The sequence below is a fragment of the Heptranchias perlo genome, chromosome 10 (assembly GCF_035084215.1).
Source record: "Heptranchias perlo isolate sHepPer1 chromosome 10, sHepPer1.hap1, whole genome shotgun sequence".
Classification (NCBI taxonomy): Eukaryota; Metazoa; Chordata; class Chondrichthyes; order Hexanchiformes; family Hexanchidae; genus Heptranchias; species Heptranchias perlo.
This window is the reverse complement of record NC_090334.1, coordinates 598,263-623,192: the sequence shown is the minus strand read 5'-3', so window position 1 is coordinate 623,192 and position 24,930 is coordinate 598,263. Positions and strand designations below refer to the sequence as shown.

The 24,930-nt window shown below is 49.0% G+C and overlaps 1 protein-coding gene across 1 annotated transcript in view; it reads left to right on the top strand.

Annotated features, from left to right (window-relative positions):
- Nucleotides 1-24,930, top strand: part of crip2 (cysteine-rich protein 2) — a 78,753-nt gene that overhangs the window by 14,911 nt on the left and 38,912 nt on the right. Inside the window, exons 2-3 of the mRNA XM_067991088.1 lie at nucleotides 12,022-12,116; nucleotides 24,557-24,614. Of these exons, the coding sequence (XP_067847189.1) occupies nucleotides 12,022-12,116; nucleotides 24,557-24,614 (153 nt within the window). The remainder of the gene's footprint in view (nucleotides 1-12,021; nucleotides 12,117-24,556; nucleotides 24,615-24,930) is intronic.

Here is a 24,930-nt window from a genome sequence, read left to right as displayed (position 1 = left end):
CTGGTATCTAGTGGAGGCCAGAATTCCTAACACCATGAAGTATGCTCTTGACAAATTAGTTTGGCCAGATATGTCAACAAGTTCTCTTTCCTTGGGGAAACAAACCAACCTCCACCATTGGCTGGTCTGTCCTGGTCCTTCTGTTTCCACTCTGCTCAGTCGGTTTCATCTCCTGAAGGGTGGAAATTCATCAGCGACTGAACTGGGAGGCCCGCAATTTGGGCCTCAGGCCTCAGGCCTCATCTGCCGGCCCCTGTCACGTCTTCACAGGGAGTGCGTCCTTCTGTTGCTTCGAATTTCGGGCCCCTTGCAGGGGCCCTCCAGTTAAGGGTGGGGACAGGGGTAGGGAAATGGGAGGGGGGGGGGGGGTTATTACATGTTTTATTACACACTGATGGTCTCTGACTCGGCCAATCGCTGCTCACCAGTGACAACACTCTCACCTCTGAGTCAGAAAGTCGTGGGTTCAAGTCTCACTCCAGAGACTTGAGCACAAAATCCAGGCTATCGCTCCCAGTGCAGTACTGAGGGAGTGCTGCACTGTCGGAGGTGCTGTCTTTCAGATGAGACATTAAACCATGGCCCCGTCTGCCCCGCAGGTGGATGTAAAGGGTCCCACGGCCATTATTTCAAAGCAGAGCAGGGGAGTTCTCCCCAGTGTCCTGGCCAATATTTATCCCTCAGCCAGCATCAGTAAAACAGATTATCTGGTTGTTCTAATTGTTATCACATTACTGTTTGTGGGATCTTTCTGTGCGCAAAATGGCTGCCCCATTTCCTACATTACAACAGTGACGACAGTTCAGAAGTATTTTGTTGGCTGTGAAGTGTTTTGGGACGTCCTGAGGTTGTGAGAGGCACGATAGAAATCTCTGCCCCAATACCTATGCAGAATAAAGGCCGGAACAGGGAGTTGAGTGCTCAGTGTGTGTAGGAGGTTGACAGCTGCCTTAGGGCAGTTGTTCTGTGCAGCTCAGTGAACAAAAGGCCATTATTCAATCATTTAAAGCAAAATTGAAGTTGAAACTGTGCAATACATAGTTTTTAAAAATAGCTCACCATTACTTCAGAATTGACAATCTGTGAAAGGTCCTCCAACACAACCAGTCAGAGAGCTCTCCAGATTTACATTTCCAATAGTCCCACTGGTCGCCCATAGCAACCACGCTCCGTAGGCTCCTGACTCCAATTAGGCCCAGGCTGTGGTTCCCTCCTCCTTTCTTTCTGCACCCTGATGGTTGAAATGTCATGTGGGCTTAACCCTCCGTCAAAAACAATAGAGTCTGAAGCACTGGCTCTCTGCATTTCCCTCCGAGATTTCCTTCCATTATTTCCAATAGTTTAACCGCCTTTCCATCATCAACTACTATTTTGGGAGATGAGTGACTACATCCTGTTATGACATTTTAGTTTCTAAATAAACTTGGGTTCAAAAGGCTCGTTAATGGCAGATGTGGTCAGTCAATATCTGAACATCCCAACCTTGCCTATGTGCACTTCTGTTTAAAATAAAGACTTGCATTTCTATAGCACCTGTCACACCCTGGGACGTCCCAAAATGCTTTACAGCCAAACAAGTAATTTTGAAGTGTAAATGCTGTTGTAATGTAGGACATATAGCAGCCAATTTATGCACAGCAAGATCCCACAAACAGCAATGTGATAATTTGTTTGTGATTATGGTTGAGGGATAAATATTGACCAGGACACCGGGGAGAACTTCCCTGCTCTTCTTCAAAATAATGTCATGGGATTTTTTACGTCCACCTTGGCACGGCCCCTCCGGCGGGGCGGCGCTCCCTCGGCACGGCCCCTCCGGCGGGGCGGCGCTCCCTCGGCACGGCCCCTCCGGCGGGGCGGCGCTCCCTCGGCACGGCCCCTGGATTGTCTGCCTAGATTATGTGCTCGAGTCCAATATCAGTTACTCTGTTGGTGAAATACTCAGTTAGCTTTGCTGGGGACTTGTTGGTTCATACTCCTGCCCTCTAGTTCTGCGTTCCCCAGTTCAACCTACTTACACCTAAACCGTGTGTCCTTCACCGTCTTAGAGTTGGTATGGTTAGTAGTTTGCTCAGGGGTCTTCCCCTCATCTGGTCCTGAGGATTGATGGGTTTCGAAGGATCTCCTTGGCTGTAGATTTTGAGGCTTCCCTCACATGGAGATTCCCTCCACTCCTGGCCCTGAGTGCCTCCCAGCTGGGGAGTTGCAGAGGTTCCCCCACCATTTGGATGAACTCCATAGCCACTTTCTCCAAGTGTGTGCCTCCTGTTTTTACCAGCCCATTAATGATAGGAACAGGAGGAGGCCATTCAGCCCATCGAACATGTTCCACATTCAATTTGATCATGGCTGATCTTTATCTTAACTCCATCGACCTGCCTTGGTTCTGTACCCCTTCTAAATCCAGGAAGAGGGCAGTGGGGAAGGTTTGGGAAATCTGTTCAACGCTGTAAGCAAATTCTATTGGAAGTGGGAAGGAATGGAATTGGGCTGGGCTCAGCACTGAGCTGGTGAATTGGGCTGGGCTCAGCACTGAGCTGGTGAATTGGGCTGGGCTCAGCACTGAGCTGGTGAATTGGGCTGGGCTCAGCACTGAGCTGGTGAATTGGGCTGGGCTCAGCACTGAGCTGGTGAATTGGGCTGGGCTCAGCACTGAGCTGGTGAATTGGGCTGGGCTCAGCACTGAGCTGGTGAATTGGGCTGGGCTCAGCACTGAGCTGGTGAATTGGGCTGGGCTCAGCACTGAGCTGGTGAATTGGGCTGGGCTCAGCACTGAGCTGGTGAATTGGGCTGGGCTCAGCACTGAGCTGGTGAATTGGGCTGGGCTCAGCACTGAGCTGGTGAATTGGGCTGGGCTCAGCACTGAGCTGGTGAATTGGGCTGGGCTCAGCACTGAGCTGGTGAATTGGGCTGGGCTCAGCACTGAGCTGGTGAATTGGGCTGGGCTCAGCACTGAGCTGGTGAATTGGGCTGGGCTCAGCACTGAGCTGGTGAATTGGGCCGGGCTCAGCACTGAGCTGGTGAATTGGGCTGGGCTCAGCACTGAGCTGGTGAATTGGGCCGGGCTCAGCACTGAGCTGGTGAATTGGGCTGGGCTCAGCACTGAGCTGGTGAATTGGGCTGGGCTCAGCACTGAGCTGGTGAATTGGGCTGGGCTCAGCACTGAGCTGGTGAATTGGGCTGGGCTCAGCACTGAGCTGGTGAATTGGGCTGGGCTCAGCACTGAGCTGGTGAATTGGGCTGGGCTCAGCACTGAGCTGGTGAATTGGGCTGGGCTCAGCACTGAGCTGGTGAATTGGGCTGGGCTCAGCACTGAGCTGGTGAATTGGGCTGGGCTCAGCACTGAGCTGGTGAATTGGGCTGGGCTCAGCACTGAGCTGGTGAATTGGGCTGGGCTCAGCACTGAGCTGGTGAATTGGGCTGGGCTCAGCACTGAGCTGGTGAATTGGGCTGGGCTCAGCACTGAGCTGGTGAATTGGGCTGGGCTCAGCACTGAGCTGGTGAATTGGGCTGGGCTCAGCACTGAGCTGGTGAATTGGGCTGGGCTCAGCACTGAGCTGGTGAATTGGGCTGGGCTCAGCACTGAGCTGGTGAATTGGGCTGGGCTCAGCACTGAGCTGGTGAATTGGGCTGGGCTCAGCACTGAGCTGGTGAATTGGGCTGGGCTCAGCACTGAGCTGGTGAATTGGGCTGGGCTCAGCACTGAGCTGGTGAATTGGGCTGGGCTCAGCACTGAGCTGGTGAATTGGGCTGGGCTCAGCACTGAGCTGGTGAATTGGGCTGGGCTCAGCACTGAGCTGGTGAATTGGGCTGGGCTCAGCACTGAGCTGGTGAATTGGGCTGGGCTCAGCACTGAGCTGGTGAATTGGGCTGGGCTCAGCACTGAGCTGGTGAATTGGGCTGGGCTCAGCACTGAGCTGGTGAATTGGGCTGGGCTCAGCACTGAGCTGGTGAATTGGGCTGGGCTCAGCACTGAGCTGGTGAATTGGGCTGGGCTCAGCACTGAGCTGGTGAATTGGGCCGGGCTCAGCACTGAGCTGGTGAATTGGGCCGGGCTCAGCACTGAGCTGGTGAATTGGGCCGGGCTCAGCACTGAGCTGGTGAATTGGGCTGGGCTCAGCACTGAGCTGGTGAATTGGGCCGGGCTCAGCACTGAGCTGGTGAATTGGGCTGGGCTCAGCACTGAGCTGGTGAATTGGGCCGGGCTCAGCATTGAGCTGGTGAATTGGGCTGGGCTCAGCACTGAGCTGGTGAATTGGGCCGGGCTCAGCACTGAGCTGGTGAATTGGGCCGGGCTCAGCACTGAGCTGGTGAATTGGGCTGGGCTCAGCACTGAGCTGGTGAATTGGGCCGGGCTCAGCACTGAGCTGGTGAATTGGGCCGGGCTCAGCACTGAGCTGGTGAATTGGGCCGGGCTCAGCACTGAGCTGGTGAATTGGGCTGGGCTCAGCACTGAGCTGGTGAATTGGGCTGGGCTCAGCACTGAGCTGGTGAATTGGGCCGGGCTCAGCACTGAGCTGGTGAATTGGGCCGGGCTCAGCACTGAGCTGGTGAATTGGGCCGGGCTCAGCACTGAGCTGGTGAATTGGGCTGGGCTCAGCACTGAGCTGGTGAATTGGGCTGGGCTCAGCACTGAGCTGGTGAATTGGGCCGGGCTCAGCATTGAGCTGGTGAATTGGGCTGGGCTCAGCACTGAGCTGGTGAATTGGGCCGGGCTCAGCACTGAGCTGGTGAATTGGGCTGGGCTCAGCACTGAGCTGGTGAATTGGGCTGGGCTCAGCACTGAGCTGGTGAATTGGGCTGGGCTCAGCACTGAGCTGGTGAATTGGGCTGGGCTCAGCACTGAGCTGGTGAATTGGGCTGGGCTCAGCACTGAGCTGGTGAATTGGGCCGGGCTCAGCACTGAGCTGGTGAATTGGGCCGGGCTCAGCACTGAGCTGGTGAATTGGGCCGGGCTCAGCACTGAGCTGGTGAATTGGGCCGGGCTCAGCACTGAGCTGGTGAATTGGGCCGGGCTCAGCACTGAGCTGGTGAATTGGGCCGGGCTCAGCACTGAGCTGGTGAATTGGGCTGGGCTCAGCACTGAGCTGGTGAATTGGGCTGGGCTCAGCACTGAGCTGGTGAATTGGGCTGGGCTCAGCACTGAGCTGGTGAATTGGGCCGGGCTCAGCACTGAGCTGGTGAATTGGGCTGGGCTCAGCACTGAGCTGGTGAATTGGGCCGGGCTCAGCACTGAGCTGGTGAATTGGGCTGGGCTCAGCACTGAGCTGGTGAATTGGGCCGGGCTCAGCACTGAGCTGGTGAATTGGGCTGGGCTCAGCACTGAGCTGGTGAATTGGGCCGGGCTCAGCACTGAGCTGGTGAATTGGGCTGGGCTCAGCACTGAGCTGGTGAATTGGGCCGGGCTCAGCACTGAGCTGGTGAATTGGGCTGGGCTCAGCACTGAGCTGGTGAATTGGGCTGGGCTCAGCACTGAGCTGGTGAATTGGGCCGGGCTCAGCACTGAGCTGGTGAATTGGGCTGGGCTCAGCACTGAGCTGGTGAATTGGGCTGGGCTCAGCACTGAGCTGGTGAATTGGGCTGGGCTCAGCACTGAGCTGGTGAATTGGGCCGGGCTCAGCACTGAGCTGGTGAATTGGGCTGGGCTCAGCACTGAGCTGGTGAATTGGGCCGGGCTCAGCACTGAGCTGGTGAATTGGGCTGGGCTCAGCACTGAGCTGGTGAATTGGGCCGGGCTCAGCACTGAGCTGGTGAATTGGGCTGGGCTCAGCACTGAGCTGGTGAATTGGGCCGGGCTCAGCACTGAGCTGGTGAATTGGGCTGGGCTCAGCACTGAGCTGGTGAATTGGGCCGGGCTCAGCACTGAGCTGGTGAATTGGGCTGGGCTCAGCACTGAGCTGGTGAATTGGGCTGGGCTCAGCACTGAGCTGGTGAATTGGGCTGGGCTCAGCACTGAGCTGGTGAATTGGGCTGGGCTCAGCACTGAGCTGGTGAATTGGGCTGGGCTCAGCACTGAGCTGGTGAATTGGGCTGGGCTCAGCACTGAGCTGGTGAATTGGGCTGGGCTCAGCACTGAGCTGGTGAATTGGGCTGGGCTCAGCACTGAGCTGGTGAATTGGGCTGGGCTCAGCACTGAGCTGGTGAATTGGGCTGGGCTCAGCACTGAGCTGGTGAATTGGGCTGGGCTCAGCACTGAGCTGGTGAATTGGGCTGGGCTCAGCACTGAGCTGGTGAATTGGGCTGGGCTCAGCACTGAGCTGGTGAATTGGGCTGGGCTCAGCACTGAGCTGGTGAATTGGGCTGGGCTCAGCACTGAGCTGGTGAATTGGGCTGGGCTCAGCACTGAGCTGGTGAATTGGGCTGGGCTCAGCACTGAGCTGGTGAATTGGGCTGGGCTCAGCACTGAGCTGGTGAATTGGGCTGGGCTCAGCACTGAGCTGGTGAATTGGGCTGGGCTCAGCACTGAGCTGGTGAATTGGGCTGGGCTCAGCACTGAGCTGGTGAATTGGGCTGGGCTCAGCACTGAGCTGGTGAATTGGGCTGGGCTCAGCACTGAGCTGGTGAATTGGGCTGGGCTCAGCACTGAGCTGGTGAATTGGGCTGGGCTCAGCACTGAGCTGGTGAATTGGGCCGGGCTCAGCACTGAGCTGGTGAATTGGGCTGGGCTCAGCACTGAGCTGGTGAATTGGGCCGGGCTCAGCACTGAGCTGGTGAATTGGGCTGGGCTCAGCACTGAGCTGGTGAATTGGGCTGGGCTCAGCACTGAGCTGGTGAATTGGGCTGGGCTCAGCACTGAGCTGGTGAATTGGGCTGGGCTCAGCACTGAGCTGGTGAATTGAAAGGTGCTTCCTCTGTGATTGAGCTGTGTGACTCTGAGTTCTCGCTGAGAACAATGGTCGCCGGGGCCTTGTTTATACAATTGTTTAGCCTTGTAACATTTCTTGAAAGGGATGATTTAATGTGGAGCGTTTGTTATTAATACTTGAGCTAATCTGTTGATACCAGACTGCCTGATTTAGTTCTTTAAAGGAGCCACTCTGATCGTTCTCGTATTTACACTCAAAGGGCTTCACAGCAATGAGTTATGCTCCTGACTGTTGATGCGTCTGCAAATGGAGGAGTTGTTCTCGGCACAGCAAGACTCCGCAAACAGAAATACGATACTAATCTTGTTTTGGTTGAGGGAGGGATGTTGTCCAGGATACAGGGAGAACCTCGTTTCTCCCCCCCCCCCCCCCCCCCCACCCCCCCCCCCCCCCACCCCGGGTGTGAATCCAGTACCTGCAGTGACATAAAGAAAGACTTGCATTTATATAGCGCCTCGCACAACCTCACACGTCCCAAAGCGCTTTACGGCCAATGAAGTACTTTTGAAGTGTAGTCACCGTTGTAATGTAGGAAACGCGGCAGCCAATTTGTGCACAGCAAGATCCCACAAACAGCAATGCGATAATGACCAGATAATCTGTTGGTTGAGGGATAAAGGTTGGCCAGGATTCTGGGGAGAACTCTCCTGCTCTTCTTCCAATGGTGTCATGGGATTTTTTAGCTTCTACCTCATCAAAAGCTAAACAATGAAAGTGTTAAACTCCAACCCAGCATCAAGGCATTGGTCACATTACAAGTCGTGGGGGAATAGAATTGGAATTCCTTGCTAAAAGGAAATGTCCTCCATTGTCCAATAATAGAGAGAGATCGATATATAATTGTGGATATATCAGTTATATTCCTGTTTGTGCATCTTGAATTCAGAGATGTTTTACAGTGTACTCCTAGTGATTCAAAGTTCTTCAGGCTAGAAGATTGAGTAATCCAATATTAAACAATGCAAATGACACAGAACTTAGTGCTAATTTGAATTAACTGACTATTTGAATGGAGAGTGGCCTATATTGACTGTACCTCAGAGTTGGAGAGTGGCCTATATTGACCTCAGTGTTGGAGAAGTATCACAGTCAGTGTTCAGTTCCATTCGCAACCCCTCAGATAATGAAGCAGTCCGAGCCCGCATGCAGCAAGACCTGGACAACATCCAGGCTTGGGCTCATAAGTGGCAAGTAACATTCGCGCCAGATAAGTGCCAGGCAATGACCATCTCCAACAAGAGAGAGTCTAACCACCTCCCCTTGACATTACCATCGCCGAATCCCCCACAATCAACATCCTGGGGGTCACCATTGATCAGAAACTTAACTGGACCAGCCACATAAATACTGTGGCTACGAGAGCAGGTCAGAGGCTGGGTATTCTGCGGCGAGTGACCCACCTCCTGACTCCCCAAAGCCTTTCCACCATCTACAAGGCACAAGTCAGGAATGTGATGGAATACTCTCCACTTGCCTGGATGAGTGCAGCTCCAACAACACTGAAGAAGCTCGACACCATCCAGGATAAAGCAGCCCGCTTGATTGGCACCCCATCCACCACCCTAAACATTCACTCCCTTCACCACCGGCGCACAGTGGCTGCAGTGTGTACCATCCACAGGATGCACTGCAGCAACTCGCCAAGGCTTCTTCGACATCACCTCCCAAACCTGCGAACTCTACCACCTAGAAGGACAAGGGCAGCAGGCGCATGGGAACAACACCACCTGCACGTTCCCCTCCAAGTCACACACCATCCCGACTTGGAAATATATCGCCGTTCCTTCATTGTCGCTGGGTCAAAATCCTGGAACTCCCTTCCTATCAGCACTGTGGGAGAACCTTCACCACATGGACTGCAGCGGTTCAAGAAGGCGGCTCACCACCACCTTCTCTAGGGCAATTAGGGATGGGCAATAAATGCCGGCCTCACCAGCGACGTCCACATCCCATGAATGAATAATAAAAAAAGGCATGCATTAGTGAGAGCTGGAGGTCCTCGCCCTGTGATTCTGGAAGCTTTGACTTTCTAAAGGTGGTAGTTGGGTTACCTCATAGGGAGGGGAGAGGAAGAGAAAAATCAAAAAGCAATTCGGTGAGATTTAAGGTGGTCATGGAAAAGGACAGGGAGGGGCCGGAAATAAAGGTTCTAAATTGGGGGAAGGCCGATTTTAATAGGATAGGGCAGGATCTGGCCAAAATGGACTGGGATCAGCTGCTTGTAGGAAAATCCGCATCGGAGCAATGGGAGTCTTTCAGAAGGGAGATTGAGACCATACAATGGCAACATGTTCCCGCAAAGGTCAAGGGTGGTTCCAAGAACTCCAGGGAACCTTGGATGTCAGGGGATATACGAGAATGGATTAGGAAAAAAAGGAGGGCTTTTGGCAGATACAAAAGGCTAAAGACGGAGGAAGCCCTAGAGGAGTACAAAAAGTGCAGGGGGATACTTAAAAAAGAAATTAGGAGATCAAGGAGGGGCCATGAAATAACACTGGCGAGCAAAATAAAGGAAAATCCTAAGATGTTTTATAGGTATATTAAGGGTAAGAGGATGACTAGGGAAAAAATAGGGCCCATTAGGGACAAAAATGGCAATCTGTGTGTGGAGCCGGCAGATGTAGGAGGGGTTCTAAATGAATTTTTTGCATCTGTTTTCACGATGGAGAAGGACGATGTAGACATAGAAATACGGCAGGGGGACTGTGATATACTCGAACATATTAACATCGAGCGGGAGGAGGTATTGGCGGTTTTAGCAGGCCTAAAAATGGATAAATCCCCAGGCCCGGACGAAATGTATCCCAGGCTACTGTGTGAGGCAAAGGAGGAGATTGCGGGGGCTCTAACACATATATTCAGAACCTCTCTGGCCACAGGGGATGTGCCAGAGGACTGGAGAACCGCTAATGTAGTACCATTATTCAAGAAGGGGAGTAGGGAAAAACCGGGGAACTACAGGCCAGTGAGCCTAACATCAGTGGTAGGAAAATTATTGGAAAAAATTCTGAAGGACAAAATTAGTCTCCACTTGGAGAAGCAAGGATTAATCAGGGATAGTCAACATGGCTTTGTCAAGGGAAGATCATGTCTGACTAATTTGATTGAATTTTTTGAGGGGGTGACTAGGCGTGTGGATGAGGGTAACGCAGTGGATGTGGTATACATGGATTTCAGTAAGGCCTTCGATAAAGTCCCCCACAGGAGACTGGTCAAGAAGGTACGAGCCCATGGAAACTGGCTTAGTGGCAGAAGGCAGAGGGTGATGGTCGAAGGTTGTTTTTGTGACTGGAAGCCTGTGGCCAGTGGGGTACCACAGGGATCGGTGCTGGGTCCCTTGCTGTTTGTGGTCTACATTAATGACTTGGATATGAATGTAAAAGGTATGATCAGTAAGTTCGCTGATGATACAAAGATTGGTAGGGTGGTAAATAGTGAGGAGGATAGCCTCAGTCTGCAGGACGATATAGATGGGTTGGTCAGATGGGCGGAACAGTGGCAAATGGAATTTAACCCGGAAAAGTGCGAGGTGATGCACTTTGGAGGGACTAACAAGGCAAGGGAATACACAATGAATGGGAGGACCCTAGGCAAGACAGAGGGTCAGAGGGATCTTGGTGTGCAAGTTCACAGATCCCTGAAGGCGGCGGAACAGGTAGATAAGGTGGTAAAGAAGGCATATGGGATACTTGCCTTTATTAGCCGAGGCATAGAATATAAGAGCAAGGAGGTTATGATGGAGCTGTATAAAACACTGGTTAGGCCACAGCTGGAGTACTGTGTGCAGTTCTGGTCGCCACACTACAGGAAGGATGTGATCGCTTTGGAGAGGGTGCAGAGGAGATTCACCAGGATGTTACCAGGGCTGGAGCGCTTCAGCTATGAAGAGAGACTGGGAAGATTGGGTTTGTTTTCCTTGGAGCAGAGGAGGCTGAGGGGGGACATGATTGAGGTGTACAAAATTATGAGGGGCACAGATAGGATGGATACTAAGGAGCTTTTTCCCTTCGTTGAGGGTACTATAACAAGGGGACATAGATTCAAGGTAAAAGGCAGGAGGTTTAGAGGGAATTTGAGAGAACTTTTTCATCCAGAGGGTGGTTGGAGTCTGGAACTCACTGCCTGAAAGGGTTGTGGAGGCAGGAACCCTCACAACATTCAAGAAGCATTTGGATGAGCACTTGAAATGCCATAGCATACAAGGCTACGGACCAAATGCTGGAATATGGGATTAGAGTAGACAGGGCTTGATGGCCGGCGCGGACACGATGGGCCGAAGGGCCTCTATCCGTGCTGTATAACTCTATGACTCTCTCCTGAGTTAGAAAGTCATGAGATCAAGTCCCACTCCAGAGACTTGAGCACGTAATCCAGGCTGGCACTCCCTACATTGGCTGTAGTCACTGTAATAATGAAGTATTCTTGAAGTGTAAAGTGCTTTGGGATATGAGGTTGTGAGAGGCGCTATATAAATGCAAGTCTTTGTTTGTCACTGCAAGTACTGGATTCACACCTGGGTGGAAAGGTCTCTTTCCAGATGAGGTAGAAGCTCTCAGTATGTACTTCACTGAGGGAGTGCTGCCCTGCCGGAGGTGCCAACTTTTGGAAGAGATGTTAAACCAAGGCTTTGTCTGCCCTCTCGAGTGGACATAAAAGATCCCATGGCACTATTCGAAGAAGAGCAGGGGATTTCCCCCTCCCCGGTGTCTTGGACAATATTAATCCCTCAAATAACATTAGTGAAACAGATTATCTGCCACGTTTCCTTCATTACAACAGTGACTATGCCTCAAAAGTACTTTATTGGCTGTGAAGGACGATGGGTTGTCCTGAGGATGTGAAAGACACTGTATAAATGCAAGCCTTTTTAGACAACAGCCTTGCCAGGTGTCTAGGGATGGGTCTCTGCCATCTTCTCCCCTTTGGGAGCAAGGAGAGGGCTTAAAGAGAGATCAAAAAGGATGTGGAGCCAGATTAAGGAGTTAACATGGAGAACATTCAAACTTCAATGAGTTTCTCTCCTCTTGCTTTAGAGCTCAAGACCTATAGGTGTGAAATTAATAGAGCCTCTTTGGAGAGGTGAGTCTGCTGTTTGTGTTGCCGATGTGCCTGTTCTCAGTCAATAAATACCTGGCTGGTTATTCTGTTGTTTCAGCTGAGAAAGTATCTTCGCTGGGGAAGGACTGGCACAAATTCTGCCTGAAGTGCGAGCGATGCAGCAAGACCCTGTCGGCAGGGAGTCACGCTGAGGTCAGTACCGATCGACTGGGATCCCCAGACTGAGCTGCGGATTAGCAGAAGGCCTATGGTGAAAGGCATCATCTCCCCACCAAATTATACGTTGGCGTGCACACACACATCCACACAGTAAATTAAGGAGCTGACGTTTGCCCTCTCCAAGCCCATCCCTCTATTACCTCTCCCAGTGTGTTTGTTTTGTGGAATTGAACCCAGGGCTGAATGTACTTTGACCAAACCTCAACTTAACCCTTTGAGGCCTGAACTCCTGTTGATTTGGTTATGTATCTTAGCAGTTTGCTGAGTCAACCCAGAACTTTCTGATAATCATTCTGGTTTTATTTTCATCCCAAGAAGCAGTAGATTTTTATGTAATCTTTTTTTCCTGGGCCAGAGTTGTGGGGGAATAAAACGAAACTTGAAAACCAGAAAAAAAAACACACACACGCACACACAGAGAGACAACTGGGCAGGTGGTAGGAGTATCAGTGGGAGAGCATTTTGGTGGTAGTGATCATAACTCAGTTACATTTAGCACAGTTATGGAAAAGGACAGGAGTTAAATTTCTCAACTGGGGAAAGGCCAATTTTACTAAGCTGTGAAGTGATTTAGCAAAAGTGGACTGGAAACAGCTACTTGAAGGTAAATCAGTGTCAGGGCAGTGGGAGACATTCAAGGGGTTCACAGTAAACATGTTCCCACAAAGAAAAAGGGTGGGACTGCCAAATCTAGAGCCCCCTGGATGTCAAGAAACATACAGGGAGAAAAGGGAAGCTTACGTCAGATACCGAGAGCTCAATACAGCAGAAAGTGCAGGGGTGAAATTAAAAAGGAAATTAGGAAAGCAAAGAGAGGGCATGAAAAAATACTAGCAGGTAAAATCAAAGAAAACCCAAAGATGTTTTACAAATACATTAAGAGCAAGAGGATAACTAAGGAAAGAGTAGGGCCTATTAGAGACCAAAAAGGTAAACTATGTGTGGAGGCAGAAGATGTGGGTATGGTTCTTAATGAATACTTTGCATCTGTCTTCATAAAGGAGAGGGATGATGCAGGGATTGAAGTTAAGGAGGAGGAGTGTGAAATATTGGATGGGATAAACATAGTGAGAGAGGAAGTGTTAAGGGGATTAGCATCTATGAAAGTGGATAAATCACCAGGCCCGGATGAAATGTATCCCAGGCTGTTAAGTGAAGCCAGGGAGGAAATAGCGGAGGCTCTGACCATCATTTTCCAATCCTCTCTTGCTGCAGGTGCGGGTGCCGGAGGATTGGAGGACTGCTAACATTGTACCATTGTTTAAAAAGGGAGAAAGGGATCGACCGAGTAATTACAGGCCAGTCAGTCTAACCTCGGTGGTGGGCAAATTATTGGAAAAATTCTGAGGGACAGGATAAACTGTCACTTAGAAAGGCACGGACTGATCAAGGACAGTGAGCACAGATTTGTTAAGGGGAGGTCGTGTCTGACTAACTTGACTGAATTTTTTGAGCAGGTAACAAGGGGGGGTCGATGAGGGTTGTGCGTTTGATGTAGTCTACATGGATTTTAGCAAGGATTTTGATGCGATCCCACACAACAGACTGGTCAGGAAAGTAAAAGCCCATGGGATACAAGGGAAAGTGGCAAATTGGATCCAAAATTGGCTCAGTGGCAGGAAGCAAAGGGTAATGGTCAGTGGGTGTTTGAGACTGGAAGGCTGTTTCCAGTGGGGTCCCACAGGGCTCAGTACCAGGTCCCTTGCTTTCTATGATATATATTAAATGATTTAGACTTAAATGTAGGGGGCATGATTAAGAAGTTTGCAGATGATACAAAAATTGACCATGTGGTTGATAGTGAGGAGGAAAGCTGTAGACTGCAGGAAGATAACAATGGACTGGGCAGGTGGGCAGAAAAGTGGCAAATGGAGTTCAATCCAGAGAAGTGTGAGGTAATGCATTTGGGGAGGGCAAACAAGGCAAGGGAATACACAATAAATGGGAGGATACTGAGAGGTGTAGAGGAAGTGAGGGACCTTGGAGTGCATGTCCACAGATCCCTGAAGGTAGCAGGACAGGTAGATAAGGTGGTTAAGAAGGCATTCGGGATACTTTCCTTTATTAGCTGAGACGTAGAATATAAGAGCAGGGATGTTATGCTAGAACTGTATAAATCACTGGTTAGGCCACAGCTTGAGTACTGTGTACAGTTCTGGTCACCACACTACAGGAAGGATGTGATTGCACTAGAGAGGGTGCAGAGGAGATTTACGAGGATGTTGCCACAACTGGAGAATTTTCGCTATGATGACAGATTGGATAGGCTGGGGTTGTTTTCCTCGGAACAGAGGAGGCTGAGGGGTGATTTGATTGAGGTGTATAAAATTATGAGGGGCCTAAATAGAGTGGATAGGAAGGACCTATTTCCCTTAGCAGAGGGGTCAGTGACCGGGGGGCATAGATTTTAAAGTAATTGGTAGAAGGATTAGAGAGGAGCTGAGGAGAAATTTTTTAGCTGAGGGTGGTGGGGGTCTGGAACTCACTGCCTGAGAGGGTGGGAGAGGCAGAAACCCCCAACTCATTTAAAAAGTACCTGGATGTGCACTTGAAGTGCCGTAACCTACAGGGCTACGGACCAAGTGCTGGAAAGTGGGATTGGACTGGATAGCTCTTTTTCGGCCGGCTCAGACACGATGGGCCGAACGGCCTCCTTCTGTGCCATAAATTTCTATCATTCTATCGGGGTGTCCAATCTTTGTCTTCATGGGCCATGATGTGCACGTACGCCATTTAGCTTCAATCTATATTCCCATTGAATTGTGCCCATCTCAGGTTGATGAAATTAACAGATCTGACTACGAGTTTAACTACAAACAACCACCTTTCCCCAACCTACGGGCTCAATTCAAACAGGATAAACCACAAGTAAGAAAGGGCTGCATAAAAAGGGCTCAGTTTCCCAGGTTTCAAGAAAGAAAAGAACGAATGAACTTGCATTTCTATAGCGCCTTTCGTCAGGATGTCCCAAAGCGCTTTACGGCCAATGAAGTACAGTTTGAAGTGTAGTCATTGTTGTAATGTGGGAAACGCAGCAACCAATATGTACACAGCAAGATCCCACAACAGCAATGAGATAAATGACCAGATAATCTGTTTTAGTGATGTTGGTTGAGGGATAAATATTGGCCAGGACTCCGGGGAGAACTCCCCTGCTCTTCTTCCAACAGTTCTGTGCGATCTTTTACATCCTTTATAGATGATGTGCGTACTCCACTAATTGGGTAGTATATTCATGTTACCATGATCCTTCAAGCAAATACTCATCTCATCTTATCTTTTTCCACTTCCTTGCCACTTTTATCTTTTATAATTCTGCCTTCCTCTCTAACTGGCCTTGACTGTCTCGATAAGTGGGGGATGTTTTACCATCCCGCTTAACATCTTGTGGTTCTGCTTATCTCTTGGGCCCTTTTTGTACCTCAGACTGGGCTGTGAACCATACAACACACAGAGGTCTGAACTGCACCAGATGTATGCGAATTGTACCAGATGTTTGCAGTGAGCCTGCATTGCACCTGCAACCTCTCACATTCTGCGTGAAAAGAACAGAGCATATTTTCTTCTAAAATAATTCCAACTTGTTTGCTTACAAACTGCCAAACTGAATGACGCCAGCCCAACAAAGCAAACTGGAAAAGGCTTTATTATGTCTCATTCATTACTCCGAATGAACTGACACCTGACCCAGTCAGGTCATGAGACGCTTTGGTATTTGGCGTATCTGTAGTTTGGAGCCTGCTGGTTCCTTGCTAAAACCGGTTTCACTTAACCCTGTGGCAGAATCACAGAGCTATTAAAATGCGGGTGTAGAATTCTGGCTTGAAGATAAGGGAGCTGGTTTTGGGGCTGTAAGTGGGAGTCGGAACATGGATGCCATTGTGTACCTTGATCCAAACTGCAAAACTCTTGCAGCTAGCACTGTGATGATGGACTGATGCCAGCTTAGAGTTATAAACATATAACAACTATCATAGAATCATACAGCATAGACGACCATTCAGCCCATCGTGCCTGTGCCGGCTCTTTGAAAGAACTATCCAATTACTCCCACTCCCCTGCTCTTTCCCCAGAGCCCTGCAAATTTTCTCCTTCAAGTATTTATCCAATTAATTTTTAAAAGTTACCATTGAATCTGCTTCCACCGTTCTTTCAGGCAGTGCATTCCAGACAACTCGCTGCATAAAATCATTCTCCTCATTTCCCTTCTGCTTCTTTTGCCAATCACCTTAATAGTTTATTCTTAAAATTATCCTTTAAAAGTTTTAAATGTTCAGTGAAACAAGAGAAAACTCCTGCTTTCTGCTGTTATTTTTCATCAGCTCTTACCTTGCAATGAAACAGTTTTGATTTGACCTGCACTTGTTGGTTGATAGGCCATGACCTTGATGTTCTCACAGCGTGCCCCCTGTAAATACAGAGTATGGTATTGGACTTGTAACCGTGGGTTGTGGGAGTAGAAGTTTGTATGCATTTTCATTAAATTTATCAGTGGGTCGGCCTGCGCACAATCTGTCCGTGCGTTCGGGCCACTGCAAAATTCATCAGACCCATTTTTCGGACGGCCACCTAAAAGAGACGTTGGGTCCCTCGTCTGTGCTAATTAGGGGCCTCACACCTGTTGAAGGCGTCCTCTGGGAAATTTGTTTTCACTGAGCCTCCACCCAATCACACACTTCCCCTTCCATAATAAATAATATCCAACAAAGTGCTTCTGGTGAAATTCTAAAGTATTACTGATGATACCAAGCTATGGGACCAATTAATCTGGTCAAAGGGATCTGAAGACATTAAGTCAATGAGCTCAGTCCTTGGGAGAGAGAACTTAATGTGAGAGATGTAAGGTCATGTTGAGAGACAAGAACTATTAAATGTAGACACAATTGATAGATGTCCATTAATAAAGGTGATTTGGACATGATTATTGACTAATCATTGTGAGTGGTCATTATACAAATATTAGGAAAGACTAAACAGGCTGGGACTCTTTTCTCTGGAAAACAAAAGGCTGAGAGATGAACTGTTTTTTAGTTCGATCATGGGATGTGGGTGTCGCTGGCGAGGCCAGCATTTATTGCCCATCCCTAATTGCCCTTGAGAAGGTGGTGGTGAGCCGCCTTCTTGAACCGCTGCAGTCCGTGTGGTGAAGGTTCTCCCACAGTGCTGTTAGGAAGGGAGTTCCAGGATTTTGACCCAGCGACGATGAAGGAACGGCGATATATTTCCAAGTCGGGATGGTGTGTGACTTAGAGGGGAACGTGCAGGTGGTGTTGTTCCCATGCGCCTGCTGCCCTTTTCCTTCTAGGTGGTAGAGGTCGCGGGTTTGGGAGGTGCTGTCAAAGAAGCCTTGGCGAGTTGCTGCATTGCACCTTGTGGATGGTACACACTGCAGCCACAGTGCGCCGGTGGTGAAGGGAGTGAATGTTCAGGGCGGTGGATGGGGTGCCAATCAAACGGGCTGTTTTGTCCTGGATGGAGGTCTTTAAAATCATGAAGGGGTTCAATAGGGTAGACGTAGAGAAGATGTTTCCACCTGCGGGGGGAGACCAGAACTAGGAGCCATAAATATAAGATAGTCACTAATAAATCCAATAGGGAATTCAGGAGAAACTTCTTTACGCAGAGAGAGGTTAGAATATGGAACTCACTACCACAAGGTTGAGGTGAATAGCATAGATGCATTTAAGGGGAAACTAGATACGTACATGAGGGAGAAAGGAATATGATATGCTGATAGGGTGAGATGAAGAGGGGCAGGAGAAGGCACAGACCAGTTGGGCCGAATGGCCTGTTTCTGTGCTCTAAATGCTATGTAATTATGAAGGTGTCATCAATAAGGCCAATCAAGTATTAGTAAGCCAGTTGCTCCTTTCAGAAGCCTCCTTAAAACCTTTCTCCCCAGTTCTTTGCCTCCTCCCTTCTCCCTCCTGCTTGGTCTCTCCCCTCTGAAACGCTGCTTTCTACATGAGGAATGCAGGTTCTTGTTCTGAATTGGAGGGAGTTGGACGACCGATGGATAGAAGGGGGGAATCGGCAGACACGAGGAAATTGGTGTTAGTACAGATGGAAGAGCGGCAGTAGAATCTGCTGGGGTTTCTGTTCATTGCCTCGAACATTATGCAGGCCAGCTCCCCCCAAAGACCCAGCAAGCAAGGCCCAACACAGCCTGAACTGGAGCACTGGACGTCAGCACAAATGAGCTATTAGTCTTCCCAGAAGGTCAGAAGGCTCTGGTGTTTATATAGGAGTTCGGGCTAGGTGGTCCACTCATCACTATGAATCAAGATGATTGACTGTATTGAGTGCTGTCAAGTTTTTTTTTCCTCAATAGGGTTTTGGAGTGGTTCACCAGTCTGCTCGCTGCTCCTTCCTTATCATGTTACACGGGTCTCTCACTGTGCCAATGATAAATGGGTAAAATCCCCAGGACATCAGGAAGAGAACTTGCTTGACTGCTGGGCTGTTGTGGTACTTAGTAATGGAAGGCATGTGTTTCCAATCCCACCGTAATATTAGTTTTGGCATTCTGAAGGCCTGACTTGAAATTTTTCTGACAGGGCTAATCCACAATGTCTTAAACCGACCAGTGCATCTGAACAGCATAGAAAGGGGCTCAAAATGTTAACCACTTAGATACAGATGTTGAAGCTCTGCATATCGCTAATTCGATCTCACTGTTTGGAAAACATTGTTCTGCTATTCGAAAATATAATGAGATCTAGGATTCTGAGGTTTTAAAATCAATTAGCGGGTTAGGCCCATTTTGCTGATAGGCTGTCCAGTATTAGAGAGTCTTGCTCGGCTATCGATTCATCACTGCAGCACCAATGTAAAGGCTTTTTAAAAATTCATTCCCAGGATGTGGACGTCACTGGCAAGGCTGGCCTTTATTGCCCATCTCTAGTTGCTCCTGAAAAGGTGGTGGTGGGCCTTCTTCTTGAAAGGTCTCTGCCATCTTTCTCTAGTTTCTCTCCTGTCTCCCCTCCAGCCCTCTCTGAGCTCATCTTGACCATGAGACCCACCTCCTGCTCCTTCGACCCTATTCTCACCAAACTGCTGACCGCCCAACTTCCCTTCCTGGTCCCCGTGTTAGCTGATATTGTTAACGGTTCCCTCTCCTCAGATATTGTCCCCCTCCCCTTCAAATTTGCCGTCACCTCCCTACTCAAAGAAACCCACCCTTGACCCCCATATTCTTGCAAACCACCGCCCCATCTCCAACCTCCCTTTCCTCTCCCACGTCTTTGAACGTTTTGTCATCTCCTGAATCCGTGCCCATCTTTCCCAAATTCCATGTTTGAATCCCTCCAATCAGGTTTCCACCCCTGCCACTGTACTGAAACGGCCCTTATCAAAGTCACAAATGACATCCTATGTGACTGTGACCATAGTGAACTATCCCTCCTCATCCTTCTCGATCTGTCTGCAGCCTTTGACACTGTTGACCACACCATCCCCCTCCAACGCCTCTCCTCCGTTGTCGAGCTGGGTGGGACTGCGCTCACCTGGTTCCATTCTTATCTATCCAGTAGTCAGAGAATCACCTACAATGGCTTCTCTTCCCACTCCCGCACCGTTACCTCGAGTCCCCCCCGGATCTATCCTTGGTCCCTCCTATTTCTCATCTACATGCTGCCCCTCGGCGACATCATCCAAAAACACAGCATCAGATTCCACATGTACACTGCCGACACCCAGCTCTACCTCACCACCACCTCCCTCAACCCCTCCACTGTCTCATTTATCACACTGGTTGTCTGACATCCAGTATTTTCCTCCAACTAAATATTGGGAAGACTGAAGCCATTGTCTTCGATCCCCGCCACAAACCTAATTCCCTAGCCACCAACTCCTTCCCTCTCCCTGGCCACTGTCTGAGGCTGAACCAGACTGTTTGCATCCTCGGCCTCCTAATTGACCCTGAGATGAGCTTCTGACCACATATCCGCTCCATCACCAAGACCGCCTGCTTCCACCTCCGTAACATCGCCCGTCTCCACCCCTGCCTCAGCTCATCTGCTCCTGAAACCCTTATCCATGCTTTTGATACCTCCAGACTTGACCATTCCAATGTTCTCCTGGCCGGCCTCCCATCTTCTGCCATCCATAAACTTGAGCTTATCCAAAACTCTGCTACCCATATCCTAACTCATACCAAGTCCGGCAACATCTCAATTTTAAAATTCTCACCCTTGTTTTCAAATCCCTCCATGGCCTCCCCTCTCCCTATCTCTGTAACCTCCTCCAGCCCTACATCCCTCCAAGATCTCTGCGCTCCTCCAATTCTGGCCTCTTGCGCATCCCTGATTTTAATCACCCCACCATTGGCGGCCATGCCTTCAGCTGGCGAGGCCCTAAGCCCTGGAATTCCCTCCCTAAACCTCTCTGCCTCTCTACCTCTCTCTCCTCCTTTAAGACACTCCTTAAAACCTACCTCTTTGACCAAGCTTTTGATCTCCTAATATCTCCTTATGTGGCTCGGTGTCAAATTTTGTTGATAATCGCTTCTGTGTAGCACCTGGGGACGTTCTATTATAAAAGGTGCTATATAAATGCAAATGTTGTTTGAGGTTGGCAAGTCAGTGGTTTTTGCCAGCATGCTTATATTGTAGCCTGCATCTTACTTTATCCTTGGTGTTTGTTAATTTAATAATTGCACACACTTTTCAGTATTCCTTTTTATTTTCTTGAATAGTCAGGCAGTTGACCTGTTGGGTTGTCTGGAGGTGAGTGGGTAGACTCCCAGCCATCCCCCAATGACTGGTCTAACTCTCCAGGTCCCTTTTAATGAGCCAGGCTGGCTGGCTAGTTACCATGTGGAGTAGTGCAGATCTACCCAGTGCAGACATCAGGTCACCGAGTCTGCCAGACGCTTGACTTGGTTCGAACATTGCCATATGGGTCCACATGGAGTCCTCCCAACTCCAAAGCGACCCTGTTTACCTCTGCCTCGTGGAAGCTGGTCACTATGGTGTCAGCCTTGGCTTAGTGGGTATCACTCTCACCTCTGATTCAGAAGGTCATGGGTTCAATCCCCACTCCAGAGACTTGAGCACAGAATCTAGGCCGACACTCCGAGTGCAGTACCTAAGAAGTAGGAGGAGGCCATACGTCCCCTCGAGCCTGCTCCGCCATTCAACAAGATCCTGGCTGATCTTCAACCTCAACTCCACTTTCCTGCCCAATTCCCATATCTCTTGATTCCCCTAGTGTCCAAAAATCTATCGATCTCAGCCTTGAATATACTCAATGACTCAGCATCTACAGCCCTCTGGGATAGAGAATTCCAAAGATTCACTGAGTGAAGAAATTTTACTTCATTTCAGTCATAAATGGCCGACCCCTTATCCTGAGACTATGCCCCGTAGTTCTAGACTCTCCAGTCAGGGGAAACAGCCTCTCAGCATCTACCCTGTCAAGCCCTCTCAGAATCTTATGTTTCAATGAGATCAGCTCTCATTCTTCTAAACTCCAGAGAGTATTGGCCCATTCTACTCAATCTCTCCTCACAGGACAACCCTCTCATCCCAGGAATCAATCTAGTGAACCTTCATTGCACCGCCTCAAAGGCAAGTATATCCTTCCTTAGATAAGGAGACCAAAACTGTACACAGTACTCCAGGTGTGGTCTTACCAGAGCCCTATATAATTGCAACACCAGGTTATAGTCCAACAGCTTTATTTGAAATCACAAGCTTTTGGAGCTTTCCTCCTTCGTCACTCACCTGGTGTTGTAAGATTCCTTACGTTTGTCCACCCCAGTCCATCACTGGCATCTCCACATCATGTATAATTGCAGCAAGACTTCCTTACTCTTATACTCCTACCCCCTTGCAATAAAGGCCAACATATCATTTGCCTTCCTAATTGCTTGTTGTACCTGCATGTTAACTTTCTCTGTGTTTCGTGTATAAGGACACGCAAATCCCCCTGAACACCAACATTTCTTAGTCTCTCACCTTTTAAAAAAATATTCTGCTTTTCTGTTCTTCCTACCATAGTGGATATTTACCTGTCTGTATAATTAAGATGCTTTAAGCTGGGAATTACTCCAGTGGCCCTCCTCTGCACCTTTTCCGAAGCCTCAATATCACTCCCCATGAGAGGAGACCAAAATTGGACACTGTATTCTAACAGAGGCCTGACCAAGGTCTTGTACAAGGACAAAATGGTCTGCTCAAAACCACGAGCAAGACCAGTGTCTGAAGGAAAAGGTCAAAATATATAGGCGAAAGGAATAGTTTTGGCAGCTATCGGGAATGAGAATGTCAGGGAGATTAATGAGAATAAATATACTCGAACACAAATATTAGAAGGGTTAACACAGCGATAGAGTCCCTGATAAATGTGTTCGAGCTGTTTACAAGTATGTAAGTCTAGACATGACTGTGGGCACCATTAGAGGGTGACAGCTTAACCCATTCACATGATGTTCTTGGACCATGGTTTTAACACTGGCATTTACTCTGTTTATTTTAAGTGGGTTAACGTTTCCCATAACATTGCACATGAAGAAATGTCACTCACCATTAATCTCACCAACCGTCATTTCAAGACTACAGTGTATGAAGGAGCACATGGGTCTGTTATATCCTGTTATTTTAAAAAAAAGCATACGGGATCCTGGGCTTTATGAATAGAGGCACAGAGTACAAAAGCATAGAAGTCATGATGAACCTTATAAAACACTGGTTCGACCCCAGCTGGAGTATTGTGTTTAATTCTGGGCACCGCACTTTAGGAAGGATGTCAAGGCCTTAGAGAGGGTGCAGAAAAGATTTACTAGAATGATTCCAGGGATGAGGGACTTCAGTTATGTGGAGAGACTGGAGAAGCTGGGATTGTTCTCCTTAGAGCAGAGAAGGTTGAGGGGAGATTTGATAGAGGTGTTCAAAATCATGAAGGGTTTTGAGTAAATAAGGAGAAACAGTTTCCAGTGGCAGGAGGGTCAGTAACCAGAGGACACAGATTTAAGGTAATTTGTAAAAGGACCAGGGGGGAAATAAGGAGAATTTTCTTTTCTCAGTGAGTTATGATGATCTGGAATGTACTGTCTGAAAGGGTGGTGGAAGCAGGTTCAATAATCACTTTCAAAAGGGAATTGGATACATGGTTGAAGGGAAATAATTTGCAGGGCTGTGGAGACAGAGCAGGGGAGTGGGACTAATTGGATAGATCTTTCAAAGAGCCGGCACAGGAATGTTGGGCCGAATGGCCTCATTCTGTGCTGTATCATTCTATGGTCCCTTTTAAGGGATTTAGAGGAAAGTATCTAGAAACTTGAGACGCATTTTACGAATTCTTAGTCGGCCTTGATTGCAGACAAATTTCAGATGGAGTGAAACTCTCTGGAGCGTGAAATATGCAGGGGGCGACTGGGCCTGTGTGTATTACAAAGACAACCAAAGTGTTCGGTTCCTACTGGGGCCCTGGATCAGGTGGGATTGCTCTGGAATCCTCAAGGAAATGAGTGTGGAAATAGCTTGGGCAGGTTCAGGTGGGGGTTGGGGTTGGGGTGCAATTCCCCAGGGGTTTCTGCTGACCTTACTGTCGCTGACCAAGAGAACCCACCCACCCCCAATCAACCAAAGGGAAATTTTTTATTTTAAGCCATTTGCAGAAACTTCTATGTCTGAAATGACACCATGGGATACTAGTCACTAAAGAGGCTATTTAGAAGTGTTGAGCTGTTTAACATAAAGGGGTTAATTCTCCGCTAAAATAACAGGAAAATCCAGCTGATTTATAGACAGTTTACGCTATCCTTGGTGCCCTGAGCGACAGACGCAGCTCCCAGACCCCACAGATCATGCGGGTTTGTCCTGAAGTGGACCTTGCAATGATATCAGTGTCCAGTCCCCTATCTCGGCCCATACACAAACCAAAAGGTCACAGTGCAAACAAAAGACAACTACCCGAGGGCCAGGACTGAGACCAGATGGGTCCCACACCCGGTCACAGTGCGTATTTTTAATATGAAGCAAAGAGAATCAATGTCCCCACCCCTCCCCCTTCTCTCATCTCCGTTCTTTCCTTCTCTCCTCTCCTCTCCTCACTCTTATTTTCTCTCCTCCTCTCTCCCCTCCCCCTTTCTCCTCCTCCCTCCCTTTCTCTCCTCTCTCCCCTATCCTCACCTTCGGCTTCTCGTTCTCCCCTCCACTCCCACTCGGTGGGAGTCTGATTTACTGTCAGGCATGCTGCAGATAACCGAGAGGTCTCAGTGTGTTGGCCAATTAGGCTGACAGACATCATTCCTGGAATTCCCTCTCTTTTGGAATCTACACAACAGATATTTAATTTGTCTTTTACCAACTATCTTACTTTGCATATTTTCTTGTTCTGGGCTGCAATATGAACAAATTTTATGCTTGTTGAATTATTTGACACTAAATATCTCTCTCCCTGTTCTGCAGCATGATGGGAAGCCATATTGCCACAAGCCTTGCTACGCCACTTTATATGGACCTAAAGGTGAGAAGTTTATCCATCGTTCCCAGCTGACCAACTCGCTGGAGTCCAGGGTGGTTAATATCCTCTGTTGCTGAACTGGTTACTGGTTTACAAAATTCCTCATAGAATGATAGTGCAGGAGGAGGCCATTCGGCCCATCGTGCCTGTGCCGGCTCTTTGAAAGAGCTATCCAATTAGTCCCACTCCCCCGCTCTTTCCCCATAGCCCTGAAAATTTCTCCTTTTCAAGTATTTATCCAATTCCCTTTTGAAAGTTACTATTGAATCTGCTTCCACCACCCTTTCAGGCAGTGCATTCCAGATTATAACAACTCACT